The following is a 27,691-nucleotide window of genomic DNA, read 5'->3' as shown; positions in this document are numbered from 1 at the left end:
GAGAGTAGCAATCATCCGAAACAAACAAAAACCGAGATTTTACTGTAATAAATTTCTGCTAAAGGCACCTCCAAAGGATGTCCTTTGGGAAGAAGGAATAAGATCTCAGATACAAAAAGAATGATGAAGAAAGAAGTAGAAAGCATACTTACAGGACTGTGTAAAATTATGAAAGCCTAACTTGTACAATGGAACCCCAGAGACTCACAAACTGCAATGACCCAAGAATTGTTTGGGAAAACATTAGTAAAGATTCCAAATTACTTTGTAGTTTAGATTTAATACGTACGTTAAAATATCTAGGCTAACCAATAAAAGCACAGAAAGAGAACAGATCTTCTCCAATCTTTCGTATAGGCAAAAAATGGAATGAGGAAAGTGAAACAAGACCAAAACGTCAAAACGGAAGAAGGCAAGAAACGGAAAGTGTCAGAGCAAGAGGTGAGGGAATGCAGAGAGAGAGATACAAAGAGAAAACAAGACAAGATGGTATACATGAACCCAAACTTTCTCCAGGGAAAAGGAAAAGACCATTGGACTGGATGAAAAAGAAATTGAGTCATGTGCTATTTCTGAGTGACCCATCCAAATACAAGGACAAAGAAGCAGGTAGAGTAACAGAGTAATAGAGAGAAAGTTTGGGAAAGATCTGCCAGGCACATACTCGCCCAGAGAGCTGCTAAGTATCAGGCGAAACGGACTTCAGGGTATAAAACATAAGGGTAGAAAGAAGTTCACTACACATGGATGAAAAGTCAAAACACACTGAAGATACTACAATTCTAAAATTTACTTATTTATTTATGTATTAAAAGCTTTTTTAGGGGCGCCTGGGTGGCTCAGTGGGTTAAGCCGCTGCCTTCGGCTCAGGTCATGATCTCAGGGTCCTGGGATCGAGTCCCGCATTGGGCTCTCTGCTCGGCAGGGAGCCTGCTTCCCTCTCTCTCTCTCTCTGCCTGCCTCTCCATCTACTTGTGATTTCTCTCTGTCAAATAAGTAAAATCTTTAAAAAAAAAAAAAAAAAAAAAAGCTTTTTTAAAAAATTTAATTTTTTAAGTAATCTCCACACCCAACATGGGCTCAAACTCATGCCCTCAAGATCAAGAGTCACCTGCTCTACCCACTGAGCCAGTGGGCAGCCCTAAAGTTAATATTTTCATAAAGTAACTTTACAATGGATGAAAAAAATGAGAGAAAATGACAGCTCTTCTACTGCCATCATCAGGATGGTTAACTCGGGGATCACCGACCATGGCAGTAAATGGCTTTGAGTCCCCCATACGTACTGACCCTGTTAATCCTCCCATCAATCCTGTTCTGTGTTCCCTTTTGACAAACAGGAAAAGTAAAGCACAGAGAAGTAACAGATCTCTCTCAAAAAATGATACAACACATGGCAGAAAACAACAACAGAACTTCACGATGGGAAGATTTGCGTGACATCATCGGCAAGTTGGATCTAATGAAAATACATAGAGATGGGTAATACATGTTCTTTTCAACTACTTCCAGAACGCCTATAAAAGCAGACCATGTACTGGGCCATAAAACAAGTCTCAACAAACACCCAAGACTCAAACTCAGACTTCCTAGAATGATGATGCAATGAAATTGCAGAAATCCATAATGAAAAGATAAGTTTACATGTTCATATAATTGAAAATTTTTATTTGTTTTAAAGATTATATACAGGGGTGCCTGGGTGGCTCAGTGGGTTAAAGCCTCTGCCTTTGGCTCAGGTCGTCAGGGTCCTGGGATCGAGCCCCACATCCTACTCTCTGATCAGCAGGGAGCCTGCTTCACCCCCTCTCTCTGCCTGTCTGTCTGCCTGCTTGTGATCTCTCTCTCGTCAAGTAAATAAATAAAATCTTAAAAAAAAAAAAAAAGATTATATATATTTATTTAAGAGAGAGCGGGAGAGACCTGAGCGGGGTGCGAGGGGTAGAAGGAGAAGGAGAAGCTGAGCAGGGAAGCCCACACGGGGCTCGATCCTAGGACCTGGGGATCATGACCCGAGCCCAAGGCAGGCACTTAACTGACTGAGCTACCCAGCCACCCACAATTGGAAATTTTTATACAGGCTTCCAAATAAATCACAGGAGAGATTCAATAGTAATGGAAACAAACAACAGGAGTACTCCATACCAAAATATGTGGGTTGCGGATAAAATTGTACGTAAGTGGGAAATGTGTTACTTTTTTTTTTTTTTAAGTAGATTCAATGTAGGGCTTGAACTCACGACCCTGAGATCAAGACCTGAGCTGAGATCAAGAGTCGGACGTTTAACCCACGGAGCCACTGAGGCACCCTGAGAAATGGGTCACTTAATGTTCACATTAGAAAAGACGAAAAACGGAAATGAGGTGGGCAAGAAGAAAGAAATCTCTGAAAAGGCAAGAGAATTATTTCCAAAGAGGAAGGCAAAGAAGAAAAAGAAATGAAGTGAAACAGAAAATAAAAAAAGACAAGGGAAGCTCCACAACAATAAATTTGGGGTTTTTGAAAATGTGAATAAAAATGATTTCAGAAACCTGATCCTCCAAGAGAAAATGGTATAAATAAGCAATACTGGGAGTCAATAAAGGGGGGAATACAACCACATAGGCAGCAAACAGTAAGGTGAGAGAATATTACAGTCAACTTTAAGGCAATAAATTTGAAAGCTTAGGATGAAGTGGGTTTATGTTTAGAAAAATAACAACCCACAGTATCGACCAAAGAGGAAGCAGACGACGATGAAGGTATCGACTCAGTAGTTAGAGACTTTCCCACAGTGAAGTATTACAAAACAGTCAATAACCAATTAATTTCAATTCACATGTATTATTTCAGAGAAGAGAAAAAAAAGCAACACTCTGAAACTACTAAGTAAAGCCAACTAGGAGGGACAAGAAACATTACAGATCAATTTCAGTGGGCACAGATTCAAGCCGCTTCAGTAAAATAGTAACAAAACAGATTCAGATCAAGTATTTTAAAAACCCCATCACCCCCTAGCTGGATTTGTCACAGGAATGCTAATTTGGTTCAATATAAGAAAACTAACTCATGTAGTCTATCACATTAACGGATTAAAGGAAGCAGAAAAAGTATTGGCTGGTATTGAATATCAAGTCAAGTTGGAAAAAACCTCCTGACAACAAAGGAAAAGAAGGGACTCCCTGAGCTTGATAAGGGTTTATTAAAATCGTGCACTAATTAATGGAGAAACATTTAAATACTCTCTTCATTATCGGAATCCAGATAAGAAGGGCCACAACGGCTGTTCCTGTCCCCATAATGATGGTCACTGCCAACAGAGCAAGATAAGAAAAAAAAAAAGCCGTAAGGATTGAAAAAGAAATTTGCTGGGATACGACTATCTCTAAGAAAGAACAAACAAACAAAAACCGAAAAAAAACCAAAGTGGAAATAAAAAAGAGAGTTTAGCAAGGCATCTGCCTCTAACCTGAATTCATAAAAGTGTTCTTTTTTTTTTTTAAATTTTATTTATTTATTTGACAGACAGAGATCACAAGTAGAAAGGCGGCGGGTGGAGGTAGCAGGCTCCCCGCTGAGCAGAGAGCGCCATGTGGGGCTCAATCCCAGGACCCTGGGATCATGACAGGAGCCAAAGGCAGAGGCTTTAATCCACTGAGCCACCCAGGCGCCCCAAAGTCACGTGTTCTATACTCCATGTGAATTAAGTAAAAAAACATAATAGTGGATAAAAAAAAATCAAGTCCAAAGAAAATAAATGAAAGTATGATTTTGGTTATATAATGATGGAAAAGAGACAAAATTATAAATATTACTCCTTGGAAATACATATACCTGTGGTAAAGCTGGGACATAAAGCAAGGAGGCGATTAACACCAAATTAAGGAAAAAATACCCCTGTAGGGAGGGGACCAGGAGCAGGAAGTTAGGGACAGACTTCCAAGGCATGAGTAAGAGTTTTCTTCTTAAGCTGGCTTGTAGATTACAAGTATTCTTTTGGTTCCTATTCTTTACACTGTACTTACATAATATACATTATTTTGAAAGGTAAACTACCTTTTATTAATAATAGTTGCATGTTTTATTCTTTTTTTTCCCTTCAGCTGTTTGCAGTTTCAGGTATTTCTGTAATCAGCATGGGCAGCTTTTATATTAAGGCAAGGTCATAAAAGTAGGGGCGCCTGGGTGGCTCAGTAGGTTAAGTGTCTGCCTTTGGCTCAGGTCATGATCCCAGGGTCCTGGGTCTTAGCTCTGTATCAGGTTCTCTGCTCCGAGAGAAGCCTGGTTCTTCCTTTCCCTCTGCCACTCCCCCTGCTTGTGCTCCCTTACTCTCTCGCTCTGTCAAATAAATAAAATCTTCATTAAAAAAAGAAAAGAAAAGTCATAAAAGTAATCTTAAAAAAAATCTCGAATAAAAATCACTCTGATTTTACATTTAGGTAGTAAAATATTTTATAAAGAATGCATACCTTTACTCCATTTAGCCTCAAATGATTTTTTCGATCAACTCTGGATCAATCTATTTTATCTGAGTCACATTTTCAATCCTTCGGGGAGCTGGCTCTTTCTTAGGAATTTACAACAAATGAATGGTGATTTATGGTCACTTTACCAGCACATTAATATATCTCTCAGGAAAGTATCCCCACTCCTGCTCAGAGACATTGGTGTGCACTTAAATATATTAGGTCATTATTGAGGAAGCCATGCTAACATGTACCGAAGCTTTAAGCAAGGAATCTGGCAGACTTGGACAAATAACTAAGTAATCCACACTATTTTCCAACTAAACTCATCTCCCACGAATCTGGCAAGAGTGAAAGAAATCTATGAAGACGCTGTGCCTCTTTCTACGTAAAACATGACGCTGCAGACGCCCAGACAGCCCCAGGCAGCCGTGGGATGAATACAGTCCTTTAACAGTCTAATGCTGTTTACACTGTATTGATGACTTTTAGAAAAAGAAAACTCAGCTTCTAGGGAAAAACAGATAGGGAACCACAAGCAGGTACAGTATGAACTTCACCACATTCCGAACTGCGACGCAAGTCCACTTAGAGAAGAGCCCTTGAGGGACGCCCAGGATGCAACCCGCTAAGAACCTGAATGAATCACCTAGAAAATCAGGCCAGCCTGTGCGTCCCTTTATCTCCCCAACGGAAGCATTAGAAGCAGCAGAGCTCTTCCAGATGGCGCAGAACCGGTCTGCTCTGGCTTTTAAAGGGGTTGACTTTTTCTTTGAAAAGCCATTAAGAGAAAGCCACAGCCTCCGGAAACCACGCTCCCCACCCCCCATGAGCCACTCCTAAATCTCCTGTCTTCATCCTGGGGACGACACAAGTCTACAACCTGCTCCAATCACAACACTGGAGACTCCCCAGAAGTCAGCTTCTGGTCCCCACAACCGGTGACACAAAATGCTACCAGCTGATCCCAGGCTGAGTGGCCTGTAGTGGGGACATCAGAAAGGAGAGCTTGGGGACTGGCAGCCCAGGAGGAGCGGTGACAGACATCAGAGGAAGGGAAAGGCCAGAGCTCACGACCACCTTACCTTTTCCACATCTGCTTTGGTGACATTGATGTCAGCGTCCATCTTCTCGAAGTACTGCTGCGCCCTGTCTGCCTCTTTGCAGTCACGTTCAAAGCGTCTTTTACTCTGAAAGCAGAGGCAAGTGACGACAGGGAGCAGTTGGGAATGAAACCACAAGATTCCTATGAGAACGTATCATTTTGTCTCAATCACCCGAAGAGCTTTCTCCTCTAAGCTGCTTGGTTATACATCCGAAAGTCAAAGAGCTCTTCTAAAATCTGCATTTATTTCCACCCCAGCTTTCTAACCTTTATGCTTTCCATAGGAGTTTTTAGAAACACTTTGCTTGAGCTCTTTGGGCTCCACACTTTAGTCTCAATCATGGTGTCTAGAGAGAAAGGTGATTCAAAATGGAGAAGATTTCTAAAGGCATCCATCCCTTTGGTGTTTTTGTTCTGCACTTACGGATCGATGCAAGCTCACATTCAAATCGAAAGTCTACAGGCATTTCTCCAGTGTCTGCTGTGCACTTACTGATTCGAGTTGTTTCCAGCAGATCTCTATGTGCTGCTGTGCCTTCCGCCCGTCGTGAAAGTACTGGAAACAGAAAACACGTGGGGATTAGCACCCTCTTTCTCATACTCATACGTGAGAAAAAGATCCATCTGCCTAAAATCATATTTCATTTTTTTAAAGTGGTCTCCATGCCCAACGTGGGGCTTGAACTCAGGCCCCTGAGATCAAGAGTCATGTGCACTAACAGCCGAGCCAGCCAGGCACCCCCTCCTCCCCAATCATACTGAAATACTATCTAGCACGTGCACGCCAAAGAAAGGAAAGGGTTAAAAAATAAAGAGGAAGTGAAAACGCAAACGGTCAGAGTTCCCTTTAAAACTTCAGATATGATAATACTGAATTCTAAGACCTACATACAGCACTTGGAAAAAGACAGCAATGTTTGTTAAGACATATTCATTTTTTTTTTTTAAAGATTTTATTTATTTATTTGACAGAGAGAAATTACAAGTACACTGAGAGGCAGGCAGAGAGAGAGAGAGAATGAAGCAGGCTCCCTGCTGAGCAGAGAGCCCGATGCGGGACTCGATCCCAGGACCCTGAGATTATGACCTGAGCCGAAGGCAGCGGCTTAACCCACTGAGCCACCCAGGCGCCCCAAGACATATTCATTTTTAATCGCTTTGAGAAGGAACTCATGTAGCTCACGATCCATCCATTTAAGTTGTACAATTCACCGCCCTTTGCTGTAATCACAGAATTACGCAACCATGATCACAATCAATTTGAGAACTCTTTTTTATCCTCCAAAAAGAGAGCCCGGACCTCTGAGCCCTCATCTTCCCACCAGCCCTAGGCAACCACTACTCCGCTTTCCGTCTTTATAAATTTGCCTGTTCTGGGTTATTTCCTGTGAATGGACTTATACAATATGAGTTCCTTCTGTGACTGTCGGGATGTTTCCATTAGGGCGTAATGTCCACTCAGCAGGATGTCTTCAAGGTTCATCCGTGTTGTCACGTGTATCTGCACTTTATCTCTCTTTACTGCCAAGTGACATAGTGACATTCCATTGTCTGGACATATATAAACATTTTGTTTATCCTTTCACAATCGATGAACACTGGGGTTTTCCCCGTTTGGGGCTGTCGTGAATGATGCTTGTTGCAAACATTTGTATAAAACTTTTGTGTAGCTGGATGTTTCCATGACTTAGGCCTTTTTAGATTTAAAAATAAATCCATTCCCCCCTGCTATATGCAAAGGCCCTGAGGCAGGTAAGTGCATCGTGTTGACCAGTAAGGATCTTAGGGGGCTAGACCAGGGTGAGCCTCGAGAATATCAGGAAAGGGGGTCAGAGAAGAAAGGACCAGACTGCGTAGCATTTTATAGACTTGTGGCCTGAGTGAGCTGGGAGCCATGGGTCATTCCAAGTACAGAAGTGCCCTGTTATGAAGGAAGGTTCTAGGTAGGAGCCTTTCTCCAACCCTGACCACAGGGTAGCCGTGCAGGTGGGGAGCAGGTCTGAGGGGAATCAGACACAGCTTTCGACATGTGAGCTTGACATTCTAGGAGACCCCCAAGTGGAGAGCCTCCCAGGTTGCTGGATGGCTGCAGGAGAACCCAGAGAGCGGCCAATGCTGTAACGATCAGCGTTACGGGCATCTAACGGGAGCTTGATGTCAAACTACAGCCTGGACGAGATCACCAAAAGAGACGGGACCCCAAGGAAAGACCAGCTAGAAACACATGGAAGTATGAAGAAAGCAGTGTCCTTTTTATCCGGGGCCCTAAAATCACCAGGGTTTCCTAAATCCTGACCCAGCCTTCAACTGTGACGTCACCAACTTTGTCAATGTGGTGGGAATTTCCCACATCCGTTCTCCGCCCTGTACTGTGTCCCAAGAGGCTGACCTGCATGGACCACATGCAGGCTCCCTTGCCCTTGGGCTCTGTCCGATTTGCCACAGAGGTTCTGGCATAGCAGAGGGCAGGAATTTCTATCTATCTGCAGCTTCCTCTCGCTATGATGCTCCAGGTTGGCTAGGTCCTCGACCTAAGGCCACACCTCGGGTCAGGCACTCCTAGGAAATGCCTACAATTCTCCCCTGTCCCCGTCAGATCAAGGGGCCACAGCAGCTCCCCACCCTGACTAGCCCCAGGGTCCTGCACGAGCACTATTGCTTCTCCAGGGTAAATGCTCCTTTTACTAGACAACCTTCCTTCAGTGACTGGGTGTCAATGTGCATCTGTGTTCCAATGGACAAGGTATAAACCTCGGTGGGGGTGCGGGGTGGGGGGTCCATGGCCAGAAAGAAAGCAGAAAGCATGACAGGCGGAACAGGTCCCCTCCGTGTAGCCTTGTACCTTTCCATCCTCCCCTAGTCAGAGCCTAGGGCCCGGCTGAGCCACAAAGGAGGGCCGGGGACCGGGGGGTGGGGGTGGACAGGAAGGAGGAGACGAAATCAGATTTTGGTTTTTTAACAACAGCCTTCTTCTTGTCCCTCTCTCCTTTGAGGCCACGTTTCACTGTTGTTAAGTTCCTTTTTGTGGCAAGTTTTACCCATCCAGCAATTTCTTTCTTTTTTTTTTTTTTTTGTCTCCATGAATCCAAGAGGAGCCCCCTGGGGGCTTCATTCCTCAAGTTCCATAACAGACATAGGGATGAAACTGAACGGAGATTGAGTCTCAGGCTAGAAATAAATAAGCAAGGCGGGGATCGAGGCAGTGGAAGTGAGAAGGAGGCTGAGGGCAGAGCTAGGAAAATCCTGAACCTTGGAGGAAGTACAAAATGCAAGCGGGTTTTCTGAAAGCCAAACATACATCACTTTAACACGGAATGGAGGGCAGGAGGGAGGGAAGTCCTGGGGGCAGGGAGTCAGGGGAAGAGAGAGCGGACAGGGAGGCAGAGGAACAGGCTTAGCGGTGCCCTCTCGGCTCCTGGAGCCCTGCCCGGTCAGAAGCTACATTCCTGAATTGTCAAGAGGACGATCCCCCATTTCGCAAGCAGAATTACTGTGTTCTGCGATTTGCTGGAAAGATCTCCCTATCCCCCGGCCCAGTTTTACTTTGAGATTTAAAGACAGACCTAAAGACATAAAAAAAAACCCTTAGCACCAAACTCAGACCTGTGCTCTAGGTTTATGGTCTTGAAATGGGTGTTTTCACAAAACGCGAGGCCAGTCCTGGGCTGAGAGGAAACACACACAAGAATACGCAGAAAGTGACAGGCACTGCCAGGAAAGGCTGAGTCGGCTGTATCATCAAAGGAATCTTCTATGGAGACAATAGGTACTCCCCCTCCCCCCATGCCACACACACACACACACACACACAGAGTCATATTCTGGGAGCAGAAGGCTGATTTTGATTGAAAACCCACACAGTGAACTTTCTCCCTGCTCCTTCATTTAATACTCAAAAATAAGTATCATCTTATTTTTCAAGCACGGTTGTGCACCTTGACCTGACAGAGGAGCTTTCTCCCACGAAGGACTCCTTGGCCGCAGTCCTGTCCGACTAAAACAACCATCTGAGAACTACACTTGAGATCCTAATGTCTCCCGTGACATAAGGAAAAATCAAGGTGTCCGTGATTTTCCTTCTAACGTATCTCTCCCGGTACGTGGTGGTGCCTGAGCCCTTAGGAAATCAGAGAGTGGTACCGAAGGCCTCCTGACCGTCCTGAGCGTACCACGACCTCTTCAGCAGTCATCTGGGGCCACCTCTCTCTCTCTCTCTCCTCCTCCAGTCGGAAAAGCTAGCTAACAGTTACAAAGATAAACAAACAGACCGGCTTGCCAGCTGTGCGTGTTGTTTATTAACAAACAATGGCAAAGCGTTGCTTCCCCGGACAGTGAGCAAGTGTGTCTCTTTAAAGTGTGCCTCCGAGCTCTAAATAAAGAGGAATTGTTCTCTAGAAAAAGATAATAAGTCTTTTGGAGCCACAAAGTGAAGTCATCACGGCGCTTTTCTCCTATCAGCAGAGATGGGAAATGGCATCTCTGGGGACCCAGAGAGATGCGGCTGACTTTCTCCTGGAAGCAGGGTGCTTTCATTTCTCTTCGGCAGTAATAACAGACTTTTGAAAATGCCTGATGGTATCTCAGCAGACAGCGAAACTTACTTTCATTTCAACTTTCTGGTTGGACCTTAAAAATATACGGGTAGAGTCTATGTATACAATAAAAGCATCCTTCCAGATTTTTTAGGATTCTCCCAGTAAGCAGGGGCCGCTGAGGTAAGAATCAGAGGAAACGTAAATTAAGCAAGCACAAACTTTAAGAAAAACTACAACGACAAAGCTTCCAAGAAGGTTTTACTGCGCTGCAAGAGATCGCCCTTAGACTGTGAAAATGTTTACCATTCACACTCCACAATTAGGTACAACAGCTGCTCGTTCTTACACTATTTATACATAATAGACCACTGATTTTTAAAACTCCATAAAAAAGCAAAATATGGCAATGATGTGAGAACAGCCAAATCCAGAAAAAAAGGAAAAAAAAAAAGAGAGAGAGAGAATAAACACTCAATTGAGGACAGTCAACCATCTGGAATTTTAAATAAAACTCAGATTCCCCAGATGAAAACAAAGGAACACAAGACTTGAAAAGGGCAAAGAAAAAAGGGGCTTGCAGAAAATATGTCTGTGACAAATATTATAATTTCCTCAAAACCCACAGCGTGGTGGGTCTGAGCAGCTTCCAAGCCTGACTCGGGATTAATGAGCACAACTACGAATCCTTGCTGCAGAGACATGGCTGGGGACCGGGGAAGGAAACTCAACCACCGTCAGCCCCGCTCACGGGAGCCACCGCAACCCCAAACCATAGACCTAGAAGCGTTGGTGATGGCAACGCATTCTGATCGGTGTGGGATGGTCACAGGATTAAATAAACATGATTTATTCAGGAAGGTCCATTTTCCTCCATCTATTTACAACGCAAATACTGTCCCAGTGAACTACCTCCCAGTGTCAGGCTCAGTTGCTTAACCCTACCCATCCCCTCGACCATCTGGGCACCGGGCAGGGGACCCCACGTGCGATCCAGCAGCCGGTGCCAAGTGGCCTTTGTCCTCTCCTGGGGTGCCATCTCCCCACAGCTCCTGTCATTCTCATGCCGGCTTTTGCTACCCAGATCTCTCCACACACTGACCATTCACCTGGACTCCAGGAGGCTTGTATCTGTCTTTCAGAATTATCCCTTCTCTCACATTCCTTAAAATTCTGATTGTTTTTGAAGAATCTCAATTAACTCTTTTTTGGACTTGAACTCACGACCCGGAGATCAACAGTCACATGCTCTATGGGCTGAGCCAGCCAGGCGCCTCCTGATTAACTCTTAGGATGAAAGAGTCTGAAAATGACCAGCATGGAGCAGTGATGCCCCTCACTCGACCCCTGCTGAGGGTATCAATCCCGGACTTCCAATCCCAGACAATGCAAATCACCATCAGTAAGAGTTTCAGATAAGGCGCCAGGTTGACAAGGGTGAGACATTAGGGGCAGTAATCCTTCCCCAATAGGCTGAAAGCTCTTACAATCAACTTTATTCATTCCACGCATATGAATTACACGCCCCCAGGTGCAGGGTGCTGTCCTTGTGGCCACGGTGTTAAGAGAAAGAGGACGAGGCACAGAGAGGGCGGCTGTGGGTGCAGCAGCATTTTCAACAGATCCGGATGACATTTTTTGAACAAACTGGAGGCGTGAACTTGCAAAGGTCTGGGGAAGGAAAGATCCTTCGGAGCGGCTGGAACAGCAGTGGAGGTGCCCTGAAGCAGGAACGGGCTTCCTGTGGTCCTCGACGGCTGATGCCAACGTGATCAGACCGAGATGAGCGGTAAGACAGAAGCAGGCAAGGGCTGGACCGCGGACAGCTGTTTCCCGGGCCGCGCCGAGGGTGAGGGAAAGCTAGGGAAGGACTGAGGAAGGGAAGGACGCGGTCTGTCTGCAGGATGACAAGGCTGCACCGGCTGCCGTGCGGAGAACGTACCGCATGGGGCAGGCGCGGCGGAGGGACAGGGAGGAGGTTGCTGCACCTGTTCACGGGACAGCTGGTGGCACAGGTGGAGACGGGGAGCTGCGCCACAGACCTTGGGAGCAAGAGGGATGAGGTAGGAGGCTTGGGGCAGTCCTCCAGGTGAGACAATGAGGGACCGGATGAGGGTGAGAAGGGTTTGGATTCAGAACGTTTACTGAAGGTAGAGCGGACAGGACCTGATCTGTATTATATAGACAGGGCCCATATTATATGGGGTGTGAAGGAAAAAGAAGTCCCGGACGCCCTATTGTTTGGGCCAGAACAGTTACGTTAACAAGGAGTGCCATTTAACCACCCGAGGAAATGCAGACTGGAACAGGGGTATGATAAAGGGGTTTGGGGGATCCACAGTTTCTTTTTGGATGGGATAAAAAGCCCTCTGCATCGCACAGCTAGGCATCACTCCTAGCGCTGCTGGGCTCCAGGGACACTCCCTCCCCCGACAAGGAGGTGCTCGGAGATGCTGCATCGGGCTCATCCAGGGAGATGGCAAGTGGGTGCCTGGATACAGGAGAGTCAGCTGGGACACAAAACATCAGTGAAACAATTCCTGGTTCTAAGAAGAAAAAGAAGGTCTCGTTCTAGCTCATGAGGGAGCACCACAAAACGCAAAGCTGCACTTCAAATCCAGGGAATCAAGAGCAGAATGTCAGCCTCCTACTAGGTATGTTATAACTAGGTATGTTAGCCCACAATTTCGGGCAAAATTTTAATGATTCTGCAAATGACAGAAACACAGCGGTGACAGGGCCTTGATGAACAACACGCGCCTGTCACATGCCCTCCCAAAACAAAGGAGACATAACAAAACCAAATACACCTTCTAGAGATACATTAAACCAGGAGCTATCCGTGGGTGTCCCACCAGCAGGACATAGGCAGAAGACCAGCAACTTCTACAGGGCTCCCTGCTTTCGGATTTATTTAAATAAAGGTGGTAACCCCAGTAAAGAGGAGGGATTATGGAAACCCTCCTCTTCCAGGTCATGAAATCGAAAAGTCCCTCTTGGCTTTCTGTGTTCTCTCCCCACAGGTCCTGGCTTTATAACGGAGCACCCCAGGTGCGTCTCAATGGGACCGGAAAGATCAGAAATTGACTTGTAATGACTTGATCACACATGTAAGACCGTTTTAGTTTCTGCATTCCCTCACGCTAGGCTTTGTCTGTTTGCTGAAATCTCTTATAAAAACATATTTGACGCATAGTAGGGTCAGTCCACACTACAAAACTGCCTTATAGGATATTAAGTCCTTCCCTAAGTTCCTAAATAGGACCTATCCAATAGCTAACTTGGAGACGATGGTATCTTTTAGTATCAATTTTTAAACACCTCTGGGACCTCAGGGAAAAGATATAACTGGCCAACCTAAGTAATGTGGGGTCTTGTAAGCACTCTCTGAGTTTATAAAAATTTTAGTGAGTCATTGAAGGTACTGTATAATCGTTTCCTCTAGAACTTTTCAGATAACCGCTGCCAAAAAGCAATTCTGTTCCTGGCCAATATTTGGTAATGAACCATACTTTCCACCTGCTGAGAGAAGCTTGCTTGGAAGTTCCAGTCAATGTCGGCCAGCACCTCCTGACTCCCCTTCTGGAGCTACAAATCTCTATAAAAATCCCTCTTACACGGTTCGCGGTGATCACCGTGCATTATCCTGAGACACACTCAAAGGCTCGAGCTGAACCAAACAACCTCTCCGAAATTCTTTAACAACTTGATTCAATGGGCAAAAATCGCCAGCAAGGGTATCTTTACCCTCATTCTTATAGGGGAATCTATCTGATAGCGACTCTGAACTACCCACACTTCAGATCGGGTAATTCACAACCTCGTTGATCATTTCTGTGACTTAGGAATCTCATCTACACTTCTCTCAAAGACCATCACTCTTGTAAATGACCAGAGCTTAATTAAGAACCATAAATCACGTATGTTCGACCTCATACTCTCTTCCTGGGAATTTAGCTTGGAGGAACGGTGCCCACCCCACGCACAAAAGAGCTATGAAAGAAACGAGTTCTCTGCAGTACTCTTTATATAACTAAAAGTAAGTAAATAACCCGAAACTGGTAATAGCCTACAGGTCAAATAGTAAAGAATTAGTTAAGTGAATGATACGAGCATTAGAATAATGCATAGCCACTAAGATTCTAATGATGAAAACTACCTGTTTTCATGCAGAAAAATAAAAACTGCTTATGAAATTAAATGGGGAATAAAGAAAAGTGTAAGTTATATCCATATAGGACTAACATGCTTAAGTGTTATATATAGGAAATATATTTATATAGACATATTACATATACATGTCTATATCAGTCTTTGTACACATCAGTACCTTTGTGTCTATAAGTGACACCTACAAAATAACTTGGAAAAAAATGAGGATTTTTACTTTTAAAAATTTCAAGTTTTTGTTCTTTAATCCAGAATTTTGGTAACATTCTTTAAAAATATTGACAATTAATACATGAATCATAACATTCCCCCCTTCAAAAAAGGGGGGAAGAGTACATAAAAGAAAGAGAAGTTCTTTTTTTTTTTTTTTTTTTTAATTTTTAAAGTAGACTCCACACCCTGACAGAGGAGGGTGTGGAGTCTACTCCAGAGGAGCCTGATGCAGGGCTTGAACTCACGACCGGAGATCAAGACCTGAGCATAAATTAAGAGTTGGATGCTCAACCAACTGAGCCACTGGTGCCCCAAGAAACAGAAGTTCTTTTTGCATGTCAGCTAAAAGAGATGACTATTGTATTTATTGGAAATCTCTCAAAATCTAGGAAAATCAGGCAAGTATACAAATTTCCAGATTTTACACATTAAAACTAATCATGTTGCCTTATAAAGAATATTGATTTCCCAGTAATTTCTCCTGAACACCAGTAAATCCCAAATATTGTCACATAGTACAGATTTATTGATAATTTACATCTGTAGACAAAAAACTGAATACAAAGCAAAGGAACCAGCAGTGTGTACTCTGACTTATGTTCTCCCCAAAGACAGGCCACTGATTCTCTCTGAAGAGAAGGTGAGTACCTTGCTAAAATCTAATTTCTGGGGTGCCTGGGTGGCTCAGAGGGTTACGCTTCTGCCTTCGGCTTGGGTCATGATCTCAGAGTCCTGGGATCGAGCCCCACATCAGGCTCTCTGCTTGGAAGGGAGCCTGCTTCCCCCTCTCTCTCTGCCTCTCTACCTACTTGTGATCTCCTCTCTCAAATAAACTAAAAAAAAAAAAAAAAAAAAAAAGTTATTTTTGAAAAATCAATGCATTTTCCTAACAACGAGCCTATAAATTTGTGTCTCAGAACAAACTGTTTCCTTAAGATACTATGTGGGAGAGTCGCACGTCTTATGGAACAAGGGAGGTGTGGACATCGCTGCCTAAAACCCACCTTTTCTCCAAAGAACGTGAACCGCAGGTGTTGTTCTGTTTTATAATGGGAGATTTTTAAGACTTCAAGGACACACAGCTGGCTCATTATCATGAAGTGGCCCCCAGGATGAGAAGAATGTCCATCTCTCCCTCTACTTCCCTCTTACTACCTTCCTTTCAAATCCAGAGGGAAGGAAACATTCTTTACAGAATGAGCTCTGTCACCACAAAGACCCTTGTTAGAGATTCATCTATTCAAACACAGCAAAATCTAGAGGAGAAATAATTTTCCAGTAGTATTCCAAACTGAACTTGGAAATGACTCGATATGCAGTAATGAGATCCAGCAGTAATCCTATAAATTTGAAATCATCCCTTTGGGCAGACAGGATTTCACCGCTGTACCAAATGGCCCAAAACGCATTATACTAATGGTTAAGACTGGCACTTAAGCAAGACATGATTTCTGGTCAGCTCTGAGAATTACTAGCTAGACCTAAAATGGTGAAAGCCTCTCATTTCAATGCTGTCCACCAATTCTACATTTTTAGAAAGTTCTTTTTAAATGCACTGGGCCATACTGTTATGACATACGGTCTCAGGGAAGCCTGTATACCTTTCTGCTTTCTGTAATAAACCCTGATCAGAACACTCGAGGGGAGATACCTGGGTGGCTCAGTCGGCTAAGTGTCTACCATCAGCTCAGGTCATGGTGGCAGGGTCCTGGGATTGAGTCCTGCATCCAACTCCTTTCTCAGCGAGGAGCTCACTAGACTCAGAATGGGGCTCAGAGAGCCCTCGGGACCCAGTCTGATGTGTCACAGCTGGAGGGGCTGCCTGAATCCCAGGCCCATTTGTTGACCAGAACATCCTTTCCTCTCCTAGCCCGACAGCCTCCCAGGGAGCTGTGGACACGCAGCTGGTCTGGGCTCTCCCTCTCCTAGGGAAGATGTGCAGCACGCGGTCAGCCCTTCACAGCAGCATGGCAACAAGGCCCTTGGCTGGGACACCGGAAGACCTGGATCTGAGTTCCAGCTCTGTTGTGTCATTTCCGCTGGTCACAAATGTCACCACAAAGTGGAGAAGATCCCATTCTGCTGTGTTTTTAAGAGTCATCTTTTTTTTAAAGATTTTTATTGATTTATTTGAGAGAGAGAGAGCAAGAGCAAGCGCACACAGAGGGAGAGAGAGACTCCTTGCTGAGCAGAGAGCTTAATGTGGGGCTCGATCCCAGGACCCTGAGATCATAACCCAAGCCAAAGGCAGATGCTTCACGGACCAAGCCACCAGGCGTGCCAAGAGACATCTTCACTTTTTTCTTTCTTAAAAAGATTTAATTAATTAATTTATTTGAGAGAGAGAGAGAGAGCATGGGGGGGTGTTAAGGGAGAGAGGGAGAAGCAGACTCCCCACAGAGCAGGAGCCTGACTTGGGACTTGATCCCGGGTCTCCAGGATCATGGCCTGGGCTGAAGGCAGCTGCTTAACCAACTGAGCCACCCAGGTGCCCCACGAGTCATCTTTTCAAGAATAAGTAAGATCACTCACTAATAAGAGTCAGAGGAGCCCAAAGGGAAAGCTCTAAAGGAGAAATATTGGTCATTATGGTTCGACCTCAAGGAGCGCCTTACCTAGAGCTGATTGCCCGTGAAGAAGCGGACAGTGTCTAACCCGGCATCCTTGAATGTAAGTTAAAGAACGTCACTCAGTGGAAACAAAAACACGCATGTGAACATGCATGGCCCCGAGAGCTACACAGAGCCACCCCCTGGGGACGGGCCTGACCCCCGCCTTGCTGCCTCCAGCCTCCTGGTCTGGGATAAAATGTGTCACTGTCCGCCCTCCCGAAGGGGTGCTGTGAAGAGAAAATGTAAAGCCTAACAGCTCTCAGTTATTATAATCCACAAAAATGAAGACTCAAGGCCAAACAATTAAACAGACAATATAACCAGAATAATTTCTAAAGTCGCCGCGTATCAATATACAACCTAATGGCCCATTACGTGGTCATTCAAAATGATAAATATGTAGGAAAAAAGCCCAAAGGTTCATGATGCATTCTATTGAAACACCACAAATACGCATTTACGTACGGCTATTCTTTCTTTCTAGAACTTTAAAAGGGTTCCCAATTTCCTAAACTGTCCTTTCATGTAATTACGAAATGCTTCCAGAGCCCGGTGGTTGTCACTCTTCCCAGTGGAACATCTGACTCAGATGTGTGCTTGTGATTCTCCCTAAAATAAAAGGAGCCCTACGAACTGCAGATCTTATTTAATGTGTCTCTGTATCACCCATAATTTACTCTATAAATGACTATAATTCCTGATTAAAAAAGGAACAGAATTCAAGCTACAGATACGACGGACTGTACAAAAGACATGATTAGCAGTGAATGAATAAAACAAAAGGACCCAATCCTAACAACGAAAAGGAAATACAAGGATCCTCCACTAAAGACACAAAGTTCAAGAATAAAGTGAATCAAGTTGAGTCTAAGACGGCTCCTCTCTACTTCCTAATGCTTACTTCCACCCTGACACTCTTCCAGGTGCTTGGGATACGACAGGAGCCAAGAAAATTCTTGCCCTTGAAGAGCTTACATTCTAGTGTGAGACGAAAGAAAATAAATATATAAAGTGTTAGATGTTGGTAAGCACTATGGGAATACAGTAAAGCAGGGAAGGTGGTGGGAATGAGGCGGGGAAAGAGAGGAGAGACTTTGTGATTTTAAATAAGGTGGACAAGACAGACCTCAAGAAGACGCTATTCCTGAGAAGTCAGTAAGTGAGCTCTGTAGATATCTGCGGCCAAAGGTTTCCAAGGAGAACAGAGCCAGTACAAAGGTCCTGGGCCAGGGTGACACAGGGTGAGGTTGAGCAATAGCAAGGGGGCCATGTGGCTGGAAGAGAGGCATTCAACAAAGTTAACAGGAAGCCAGTTTATGTGGGCTCATATCCCATGATTCACTTCAGAAACAGAATTTATATTCCGTACTAAAGTAAAGGCAGAAAGTTCTGGTTTAGGGTGTTTGCTAAATTTCTAAGCTACATGGGTAGCTGAAGGTCAGTCAAGAGACACAAAGCACTGAACAAAGAAACAAACAGGAAGAAGGTATAAACTTTGCAAGGTTGAGGGAAGTTCAAGAACCCGGGAAGCAGTCCAACATCAAGTTCAGATTTACTCTATTTAGTTTATGATTACATTAGACATTTGTGCTTCATTCTGAACTTCAGTATTCTGTGCACTGCTTCCTTTCCATCATAGAAAAGATCTTTAATGAACGGTCTGGAAGATGCTGTCATCTAATTTGGGGCTCTAGTGCAGAGTTTCTCAATCTGGGCACTATGGACATTATGGGGCAGGTAATTCTTTGTTGGAGAGGCCGCCTGTGTATTGTAGGATATTTACGAGCATCTCTGGGTTCTACCCACCAGATGCCAATGGCAACCCCCTGGCCGGTCAAAACTATCTCCAGATACTGGTAAGTGTTGCAGGGGTAGGCAGAAAAATTGTGCCCAGTTGAGATCCACTGCTCTAATGTGAACAGATAAAATGTGTCATCTCAGTTTATGAACCCGTGGTTTTTGTTTTGTTTTTCAAACCAATGGTTGTTCTTAAGGCATATATCTGTTCCTAACTACTAAATTCGCCCAAAGCTATGTGCTTCCTATTTATAGCTTACTTAGAAAGAAGTAAACTCCTCAGATGTTTCAAAAACTTTCCTGTCCCAGGACCTTTGCACTGGCTGCTACCTCCATTGCTTGTCCCAGGCAACTCCACCTCATCCTTTGAGTCTTATTAAAACGTTGGCTGTTTAGGGCCCTGGGAAGCTTCTCCCCGATCCTGAGCACAAGCATGTCAGGCACTCCTATTATCTCCTCCTGTGGCACCTACACGCATACTTCGCAGCAACAATCATAACTGCAATTAAGTAATTATTTTGATGATTATTATTTAACATCTCTTCCATTTGTGCAGTAGCAATCCCACCTTCTCTGTTGGTTCCTGCATGTCCAGGGCACCAGAAGAATTATGGTGGACTTGGATTTAAATGAGAAAAGCATTATCGTGGGCCAGCTTTAGTACTTTATTCCTAACAAATTATGATGCCCTGTGTAAGCCATCAGAGAACAAGGACACCAACAGCAGCTTACAATTGAACCTTTTAGGACAAAACCTTGACTATGAATATACTTTATGTGAGTGCATGTTTTTCTCCTTTGTTAACAGTAAGAGCTATGATAAGATGATAATGAAGGCAGGAGGACCAAAAAGGGCCCCTTCGTTAGATGACAAAGGACTCAGAGAACAGTTGATGGCACTGAGATCACCGTTCTGGCTTTTCTTACTCTTTTTATGTGTGAGATCCTCAAATACATTTAAACTCCTCTTAGGGATTTTATTGGGGGGGGGGGAGGGGTGTCCTCAGATAAGTTTCAGTGTCTGAGGGACCCTTGCAAAGACCTAGAAACACCTTCTAGGAACAGGGTCCATAACTTTTTCCACGATTCAGTTCAAGACCCACCACGTTATATGACTGTGTTTAATTTGAAAGCTTCTAGGGATATTCCCGTTGCCCCTGGTCCATCTCTTAGGAAGAAAAAACAAACTTCTGTTACCGATTTCCTCTCCTGCTTCAGCTCCTGGACGTAGCGGGCTAACTCCACAGTGATGTTCGAGGTCATGTTCTCGGAGATGACTTCATGCTGCCCAGCGTAATCATTCATTTCGTTCAGGGTGGAAAGGAAGGCTTTACAAGCCGTATACCTACGGAAATGAGCACACGCCACTCTTTCAGACAGTGGCCCCGTCCATTCTAACACTGTATGCGCTGACGAAATATTAATTAAAATCAGGTTAATGTGCGTCAACGTCCCATAGGATCCCTAAAGTTCATTACTCATAAGAGCGTTCTCGTTGAAATGGCTCAGAATTAATTACCACTGAAGCACTCTACATTCTGTGAAGCCGAACCGCTCTATGTAAGGCAGTATTTAGCCTCATTAATCCTGGTTCAAATATGACCCCAGATACCGTACATGCCAACTATGCATTAATTCAATGGGTGTTTAGATCTAAATTGGAGATTTAACACTTTTGCACTGTCCATGCTAAGGTGCCTAAGTTGCTTACTGAAATGGACAGATTTCTCAAAGAGACGCCTGACATTACAAAAGCCAATCAAGACCATGGAATGCACAATCCTCACTTCCTGTATTTGCTGAGATTACATTCTGAGCTTTTCCCAATTACCTTAATTGAAACAATCTGGAATAGGTCTAGTGACTCAGCATAAGTTAGCTGAGCCGGGTTTTTACTGTTCTTGATGCCAATTTAAAAATTAGCACAAACACGGGTGGGGAATGCAGCTTATTTTTGTACATTTCCTTTCTCCTTTCCTTCATCAGCATCACGGCCGGTGTAAAGATTATCAGCACATAATTGTCAGCGTTAAACAGACCTGTATTCTTCTTCCTCCTTCGAGTTCTTTTTAGGTTGGTATTTCTTTGCGAGGTTCCTAAAACAAAAATGCAGACATATCACCTTCTATAGAAAGATGATTGAGAAATCGGGAATGAGAGATGAAGTCAGTGCTTTGTGCGTAAGTTAAAAAAAAAAAAAAACGCAAAATGTCCGCAGCTGAAATCCATTTATTTCCTTCCTTTTTTTTTTTTAAAGAAAGTCATCTCTACACCCAGTGTGGGATTGGAACTCACGACCCCAAGACCAAGAGTTGCCAGCTCTTCCAGCTGGGCCAGCCAGGTGCCCCTGCTTCCTTCCATCTTTTCTGCATGGGAGATAAAGCTCCGGTTGTGAAAGATTTGCATCGTTTTTAATCTTTTACCCCAAAGGTAGAGCACGTGAGAACAGAAAGGGTCAGGAGTTGATGCTAACCTGGCTGTTACAACCTGACTTTAATTGGAGAGTACAGACCATGTGTGCACCTGCGGCCGATTTCATCTGCAGCACTGAGCTGAGGGCGAGTTTCCCTCCGGGCCACCGTTCCCTCCCGATCATCTTCACGATGATCCAAGAAAAGCATGTGGACTATGTCCAAATGCTCAAATTAAAAATCCAAGTACCGGGTGCCTAGGGGGCACCGTGGTTAAGCATCTGACTCGGTTTTGGCTCAGGTCATGATCTCGGGGTTGTGTGCTCAGAAGGGAGTCTACTTGAGATTCTCTCTCTCCCTCTGCCCCTCCCACTCGTGCTCTCTAAGATAAATAAATAAATCTTAAAAAAAAAAAAACAAAAAAACAAACCAAGTGCCAAAGGCATGTTGTCAGGGCTGTGTGGTTGCTCCTGCAAAGAGCTAATGAAAAGGAAAGGAATTTAGGGGCTATTAACATAAGACGTTTAATTAGGAGGACCTGCCTGCCCAGGAGATTTGCACTGACCACACTCAGATGAGACAAAATCACTCACATCTCTCTTTCTAATCTCGCCTCCAGGTCAAGAATCCAGACAATCTTTACATTTAACACACTTAAATTTACACAAAAACCAGGAGGTAACCCTGAAAAAAAATGAAACTCACTCCCATGGATCCCACCCCTGACTTGGGTGGCAACAGCCAGGAGAGGCTGACTAATGGTCCATGACGGGGGTCCTCACTTGACCACAGTGCAGTACTCACTTCCCTGTTTATCCCGTTTCTATTCCTCTTTCCTAGTAGCTACTTTCATTATTTCACATTTTCTTTTATTCTCCCTGAATCTCAGATTTGCCTAGAAAAATGTGCCATCATAAGTTTACAATCTTGATCATAGTACTTTTTACATACAAAGTGGATGTGATTTCATCTCTAACAGGTGTTACTAGATGACGTGAGGCAATGGACTTCAGTATAAAAGGGGCGCCTGGGTGGCTCAGTGCGTTAAGCTTCTGCCTTCGGCTCAGGTCATGATCCTGGGGTCCTGGGATTGAGCCCCACATCAGGCTCTCTGCTCAGCACCCCCTCTCTGCCTGCCTCTCTGCCTGCTTGTGATCCCTGTCAAATAAATAAATAAAAATCTTAAAAAAAAAAAAAAAAAAAGACATTGCTCTGGGCTGGGTTGAACCCAGACAAATCAGTGAGCAAGTCTGGGCGTCATCTGGGAGTTTAAGGGAGTTGGGTGAAATGACCTCTATTGCCCCTTCAAGTTTTCTGACGCAGTATATAACACCCAACAGAATATCAATTGTTGCAATTTAAAATGAAGTTACTGGGGGCGCCTGGGTGGCTCAGTGGGTTAAAGCCTCTGCCTTCGGCTCAGGCCATGATCTCAGCATCCTGGGATCGAGCCCCGCATCGGGCTCTCTGCTCAGTGGGGAGCCTGCTTCCTCCTCTCTCTCTGCCTGCCTCTCTGTCTGCTTGTGATCTCTGTCTGTCAAATAAATAAATAAAATCTTAAAAAAAAAATAAAATAAAATGAAGTTATTGGACGCTTGGGTGGCTCAGTCTATTAAGCATCTGCCTTGGGCTCAGGTCAGGATCCCAGAGTCTCAGGATTGAGTCCCAAGTCCCTGCTCGGCAGGGAGCCTGCTTCTCCCTCTGTCTGCCGCTCCCCCTGCCTGTGCTCCCGTTCTCTCTGACCAGTAAATAAATATAACCTTTTAAAAAATAAAATAAAATAAAATAAAATGAAGATATGAAGAGCACGTGGGTGGTGCACTCAGTAGAGCATGTGAGTACTGATCTTGGGGTCATGAGTTCAAACCCCATGTGGGGCACAGAGCTTACTTAAAATAGTAATGATAACGGTAATATCATCAATAGTAATGAAATAAAAGTAAAATGAAGACATGAGCATATGATCATTTCAAAATTTAATTAATTTTTGACGATTAATTATAATTAATAACTGATGAGAAGAGAACGTTCCTGCTTGAAGGCTGCTCCGGTGTGACCCATGCTTCAATGAACCATGTCGTATCTTCTCTGCTGATCCTCTGGACGCATAGAACAGCTTCCCTAATAAATCTAGATCCAAAAGGATGCTGAAAAACATTTCCTTTAAAAATATGGCTTAGGGGGGGCGCCTGGGTGGCTCAGTGGGTTAAAAGCCTCTGCCTTCGGCTCAGGTCATGGTCCCAGGGTTCTGGGATCGAGCCCCGCGTCGGGCTCTCTGCTCAGCAGGGAGCCTGCTTCCCCTGCTCTCTCTGCCTGCCTCTCTGCCTCCTTGTGATCTCTGTCTGTCGAATAAATAAAATCTTTAAGAAAAAAAAAAAAAAAAATATATGGCTTAGGGGCACCTGGTTGTCTCAGCAGGTGAAGCATGTGACTTTTGAGCTCGGGATTGTGGTTCGAGCCCCACACTGGGTATAGAGATTACTTAAAAAAATAAAATCTTTGAAATAAATAAATTAATTCATTAATAATGTGGCTTAAAGACACAAATAATGCAAAGGAGAGAAATCTTCCTTGTTGAAAGCACAGTACAGCCGAGATGGTTCACCACAGTCACTCCTTAAAAGGCAGATTTAGTAAAAACAGTCCATCCTACTTAACAGGTGGCCAGGATGGAAAGGGGAACACACGGAAAGCACATGACTATATAACCAAGAGGTTCTTTTCCACATAGACATAGAGTAGAATATATGGGAAGTTGGAGTGTTAAAAAGCCTATTGGCTGCATGTGTGTTTTTTTTTAATTTGATTGGTTTTTTTTTTTTTTTTTTTGGCAGAGAGGAAGAGGAGTTGGGGGGCGGGGGCAGAGGGAGCGGGAGAGAGAATCTTAAGCAAGCTCCATGCCCTGCGAGGACCCTGACGTGGGGCTCAATCTCCCAGAGCTGTCAGAAGTGTGTGAGACTCTTGATCTTGGGGTTGTGAGTTCGAGCCCCAGGTGGGGTGTAGAGACTACTTAAATAAAACAAACAAGCAAAAACCCACTTCACATTTTAAAAAATAAATTAAAAAATTTATTAAATACACATTTTCTTTTCAGTTTCCAGTCCTAAGCCTTCATAAAAATAATTTTAAATTTTATATCTAGTTGAAGGAAACATAGCTTGACTAGAGACAGGTAAAACCAGAATTCTTTTTAGTTCTTTCTCACCAGTCCAAACCGAAAAGGGATTAAAGACAATAGGGGGAGGTCTGTTGTGGGTGACAACCTGTGGAGACGGTCACGTTGGGATGAATGAGTCTCACTTTGACCATGTTGGCATATACAGCATTCAAAATGCTTCTTAAAAGCACCAGTGAGTAATTCACTCTATAAATGCCAACAGAAAACTAAAAGCTTAAGAGGTATGGAAGGGAAAATGAGAATTTTTCTCTCAGGGACCACTAGACAGAAGGATCAACTTTCATTTCCATTTTCTGGAGATGAGTTTTCTCGCCTTATTTTGTATGAGGTCACCTAAAAACAAGCAAGGAAATAAACCACAAAGAGCAGCTTTAAATTTATGGGATCTTTCTGAGAAATTTTAAGTGTTTTATGTATTACACTTGCTCTTCAGACAGGCTAATGAAAAGGTAAGAGAAAAACATAATCCTTTCATAAGGATACTGGGTTTAAACTTGGTTGATCCGAAGAGCCACAGGGAAGCTTTAAAAAAAAAAGGAGATACCTGGGCCCAGTGCCAGGCCCTCTGAAATGGAAGGTCCAGGGTTGGGTCCAGGAATGTGTTTGGTTTTTTTTTTCTCTATCTTTCTTTCTTTTTTTTTTTTTCCAAAGCTCACCACAAGACTTCCGGACAAAGGCAGCAGAATAAAATTCGATCGGAGAACTGTGCTTTCCCAACAAGAGGTGAGAAGGAAAAGCCAGGACAATGATCAACAGCAGAAAACACGCCCATGGGGAAAGAAGCATAATTTCAGTCTACGCACTTTGTAAAGTGGCGACCGTGGTGAGGGACAGAAGATTCTGGGGCCGTGGAGAAGGATGCTGTCCCTACTCTCGCTGCCACTACGGCCAGGGGTGAAGTGGGGTAGGAATAAGCCCATAAAACCCTTAAGATCAGTTTCGACAATATACACTGAAGGGTGATTAAACAATCGGGGACAGTGACAGGAAAGCTCTGAGAAGACGCGCAGGCTGACCACCCAGGTTCCAGAATTCAGGCAGGAGCAGGGGTCACCACCTGGATCCTCACGCTCCAGGGCTCGAAGCTGGATGCCCGCGGGAGATCACGCCTAACCTAGGCATCCCGAAGGAACGAGGATTATCTTTGACCTAGCGGACTAAACTCTCAAACACAACCTCTAGCAGAGTTCTGGAACACACTCAGAGTCTCAAAGATGAAAAGTACAAAGCCAGATGCTTTGCCTCACCCTTACCCCGTAACGGAGCTCAGAGGGAAAGGCCAACCGTTCTAGAAGCACGGCCAGGAACGCTCACCTACCCTCTATCAGAACCTACAGCAGCACTGGGGTTGCTTAGGTGGGTAAGAAAAGCATGCTTAGGAAGTTCATGTGCCTTATCTCATGAAGCCCCCTTAACAACCCTGGAAAGGAGGAATTACTATTATTTAAAATTATTCACATTTTGCAGATGAAAAAGATGAAGCACAGACTGTATGGGCCCCAAGCTGTGCGACGACTGAACAGAAGAATCAAGAATGCATCCCAGGTACTGGGGCTCTAGCGTCCGTTCTCTCAACTGCTTCGCTGAACTGCCCATATTAAACGTAAGTGAGGTGAAAACCTATGACATGTAATACAGGAGAGAAGGAAGGAAGGGGGGAAGGAAGGGAGAAAGATTCGGAGGAACAAAAAGAAGGGAGCGAGGGAATGCCAAAAAAAAAAAAAAAAAAAGAAACACAAAAAAACCCCACAACAAATCAAAACACCAAGCAAACAAACAATCTGGAAGAAAGGAAGCAAAAGAAGCAAAAGCAAACCCCTCCAGAATATTTTACACTACAGAAAAACTTCATAAAAACACAAAGCCAGGGGCGCCTGTGTGGCTCAGTGGGTTAAGCCGCTGCCTTCGGCTCAGGTCATGATCTCAGGGTCCTGGGATCGAGTCCCGCATCGGGCTCTCTGCTCAGCAGGGAGCCTGCTTCCCTCTCTCTCTCTCTATGCCTGCCTCTCTGACTACTTGTGATTTCTCTCTGTCAAATAAATAAATAAAATCTTAAAAAAAAAAAAAAAAAAAAACACACAAAGCCAATGAAGTCGAGAATTCCCAGGCCACGGGCTCAAACAGACTGCGAAGGTAAGGAAATGAACTAAGAACGGAAGCTACCACTACAGAACTAACGAATACGGTGGGCTGGGTATCAAATTTAACAGAAGAAACCTTTGAGATGATCATTGTAAGCAAAGTAACTAACAAAAGCAGAAGAAAAGATTACCTAAAGAACCAGATACTTTAACATAAGGAAAAGCTGTATCTCTGAAGTATATAAAGCCCGTAAATCATACAGAAAAAATATTCAGATGTAACTGGAGAAAGTGACCCCGAAGTAAATGAGGGATTGGATCTGCATGTGAATGGGCTCTAAGGAAACTGACCAAGAATGATCAACAAGGCTGAGCTTGGCGATGCCATCAAACCGCTAAACAAACAAAAAATTCCTCACATATATAGTCAAAAAAGTTCACCTACAAAGAAAGAAAAAAAAAATCTAGCTGGCCCCAGACTTTTCCATCAAAAACCAATGCAGCGACAAAGTTTGGAGAGGATGAAAATATGACTGGCGAATAACCAGGTCAAATTATTATCAAGTATGGGGCATTCTCAAACAGAAACAAACTCGGGAGAATTACTCCACAAACTCTTATTAGGGAAGGAAATATTCATATTTCTCTTGATGCCAAGAGACAGGTGGAGAGGTTGTGCTAGAAGGAATGGAGGTGAGCATACATTTATATTTAAATACAGAATTAAGGGGCGCCTGGGGGGTTTAGTCGGTTAAGCCTCTGACTCTCAGCTTAAGCCTCTGACTCTAGGCTTTGGCTCAGGTCATGATGTTAGGATCATGGGATCCTTCCGGGCATCGGGCTCTGCGCTCAGCACAGAATCTGCTTGAGATTCTCTCTCTCCCTCTCCCCTACCATGCTCACACATACTCTCTCTCTAATAAATAAAGAAATAAATGATAAGTAAGTAAGCAAATAAATGCAGAATTAAGACAAGTTAACTGTGGGACTGTGTTACAGACCACATTATATAACTCACCTAGAAGAGGAAGCAAAACATGTAAAGATTATTTCCTTTCTCTTACTTAGCAGTGAGCCAAGTGAGCTTGCTTAAAGTTATAACAAGAAGTTAAAAAAAAAAACAAAAAACAAACCAGTAATGACATC

At 44.0% G+C, this 27,691-nt stretch overlaps 1 protein-coding gene across 15 annotated transcripts in view; it reads right to left on the bottom strand.

Moving 5' to 3' along the window:
- FNBP1 (formin binding protein 1) overlaps positions 1-27,691 on the bottom strand; it is a 144,016-nt gene that overhangs the window by 54,330 nt on the left and 61,995 nt on the right. For all 15 annotated transcript variants that reach the window (XM_032307776.1, XM_032307769.1, XM_032307770.1 and 12 more), the window contains exons 3-6: positions 20,915-20,971; positions 20,073-20,220; positions 6,045-6,107; positions 5,532-5,636 (exon numbers count right to left, since the gene is read on the bottom strand). In XM_032307776.1, coding sequence (XP_032163667.1) covers positions 5,532-5,636; positions 6,045-6,107; positions 20,073-20,220; positions 20,915-20,971 — 373 coding nt within the window. The remainder of the gene's footprint in view (positions 1-5,531; positions 5,637-6,044; positions 6,108-20,072; positions 20,221-20,914; positions 20,972-27,691) is intronic.

This window comes from Mustela erminea, chromosome 12 (assembly GCF_009829155.1).
Source record: "Mustela erminea isolate mMusErm1 chromosome 12, mMusErm1.Pri, whole genome shotgun sequence".
Classification (NCBI taxonomy): domain Eukaryota; kingdom Metazoa; phylum Chordata; class Mammalia; order Carnivora; family Mustelidae; genus Mustela; species Mustela erminea.
The sequence above is the reverse complement of the archived record's forward strand: the minus strand, read 5'-3'. Positions and strand labels throughout refer to the sequence as shown.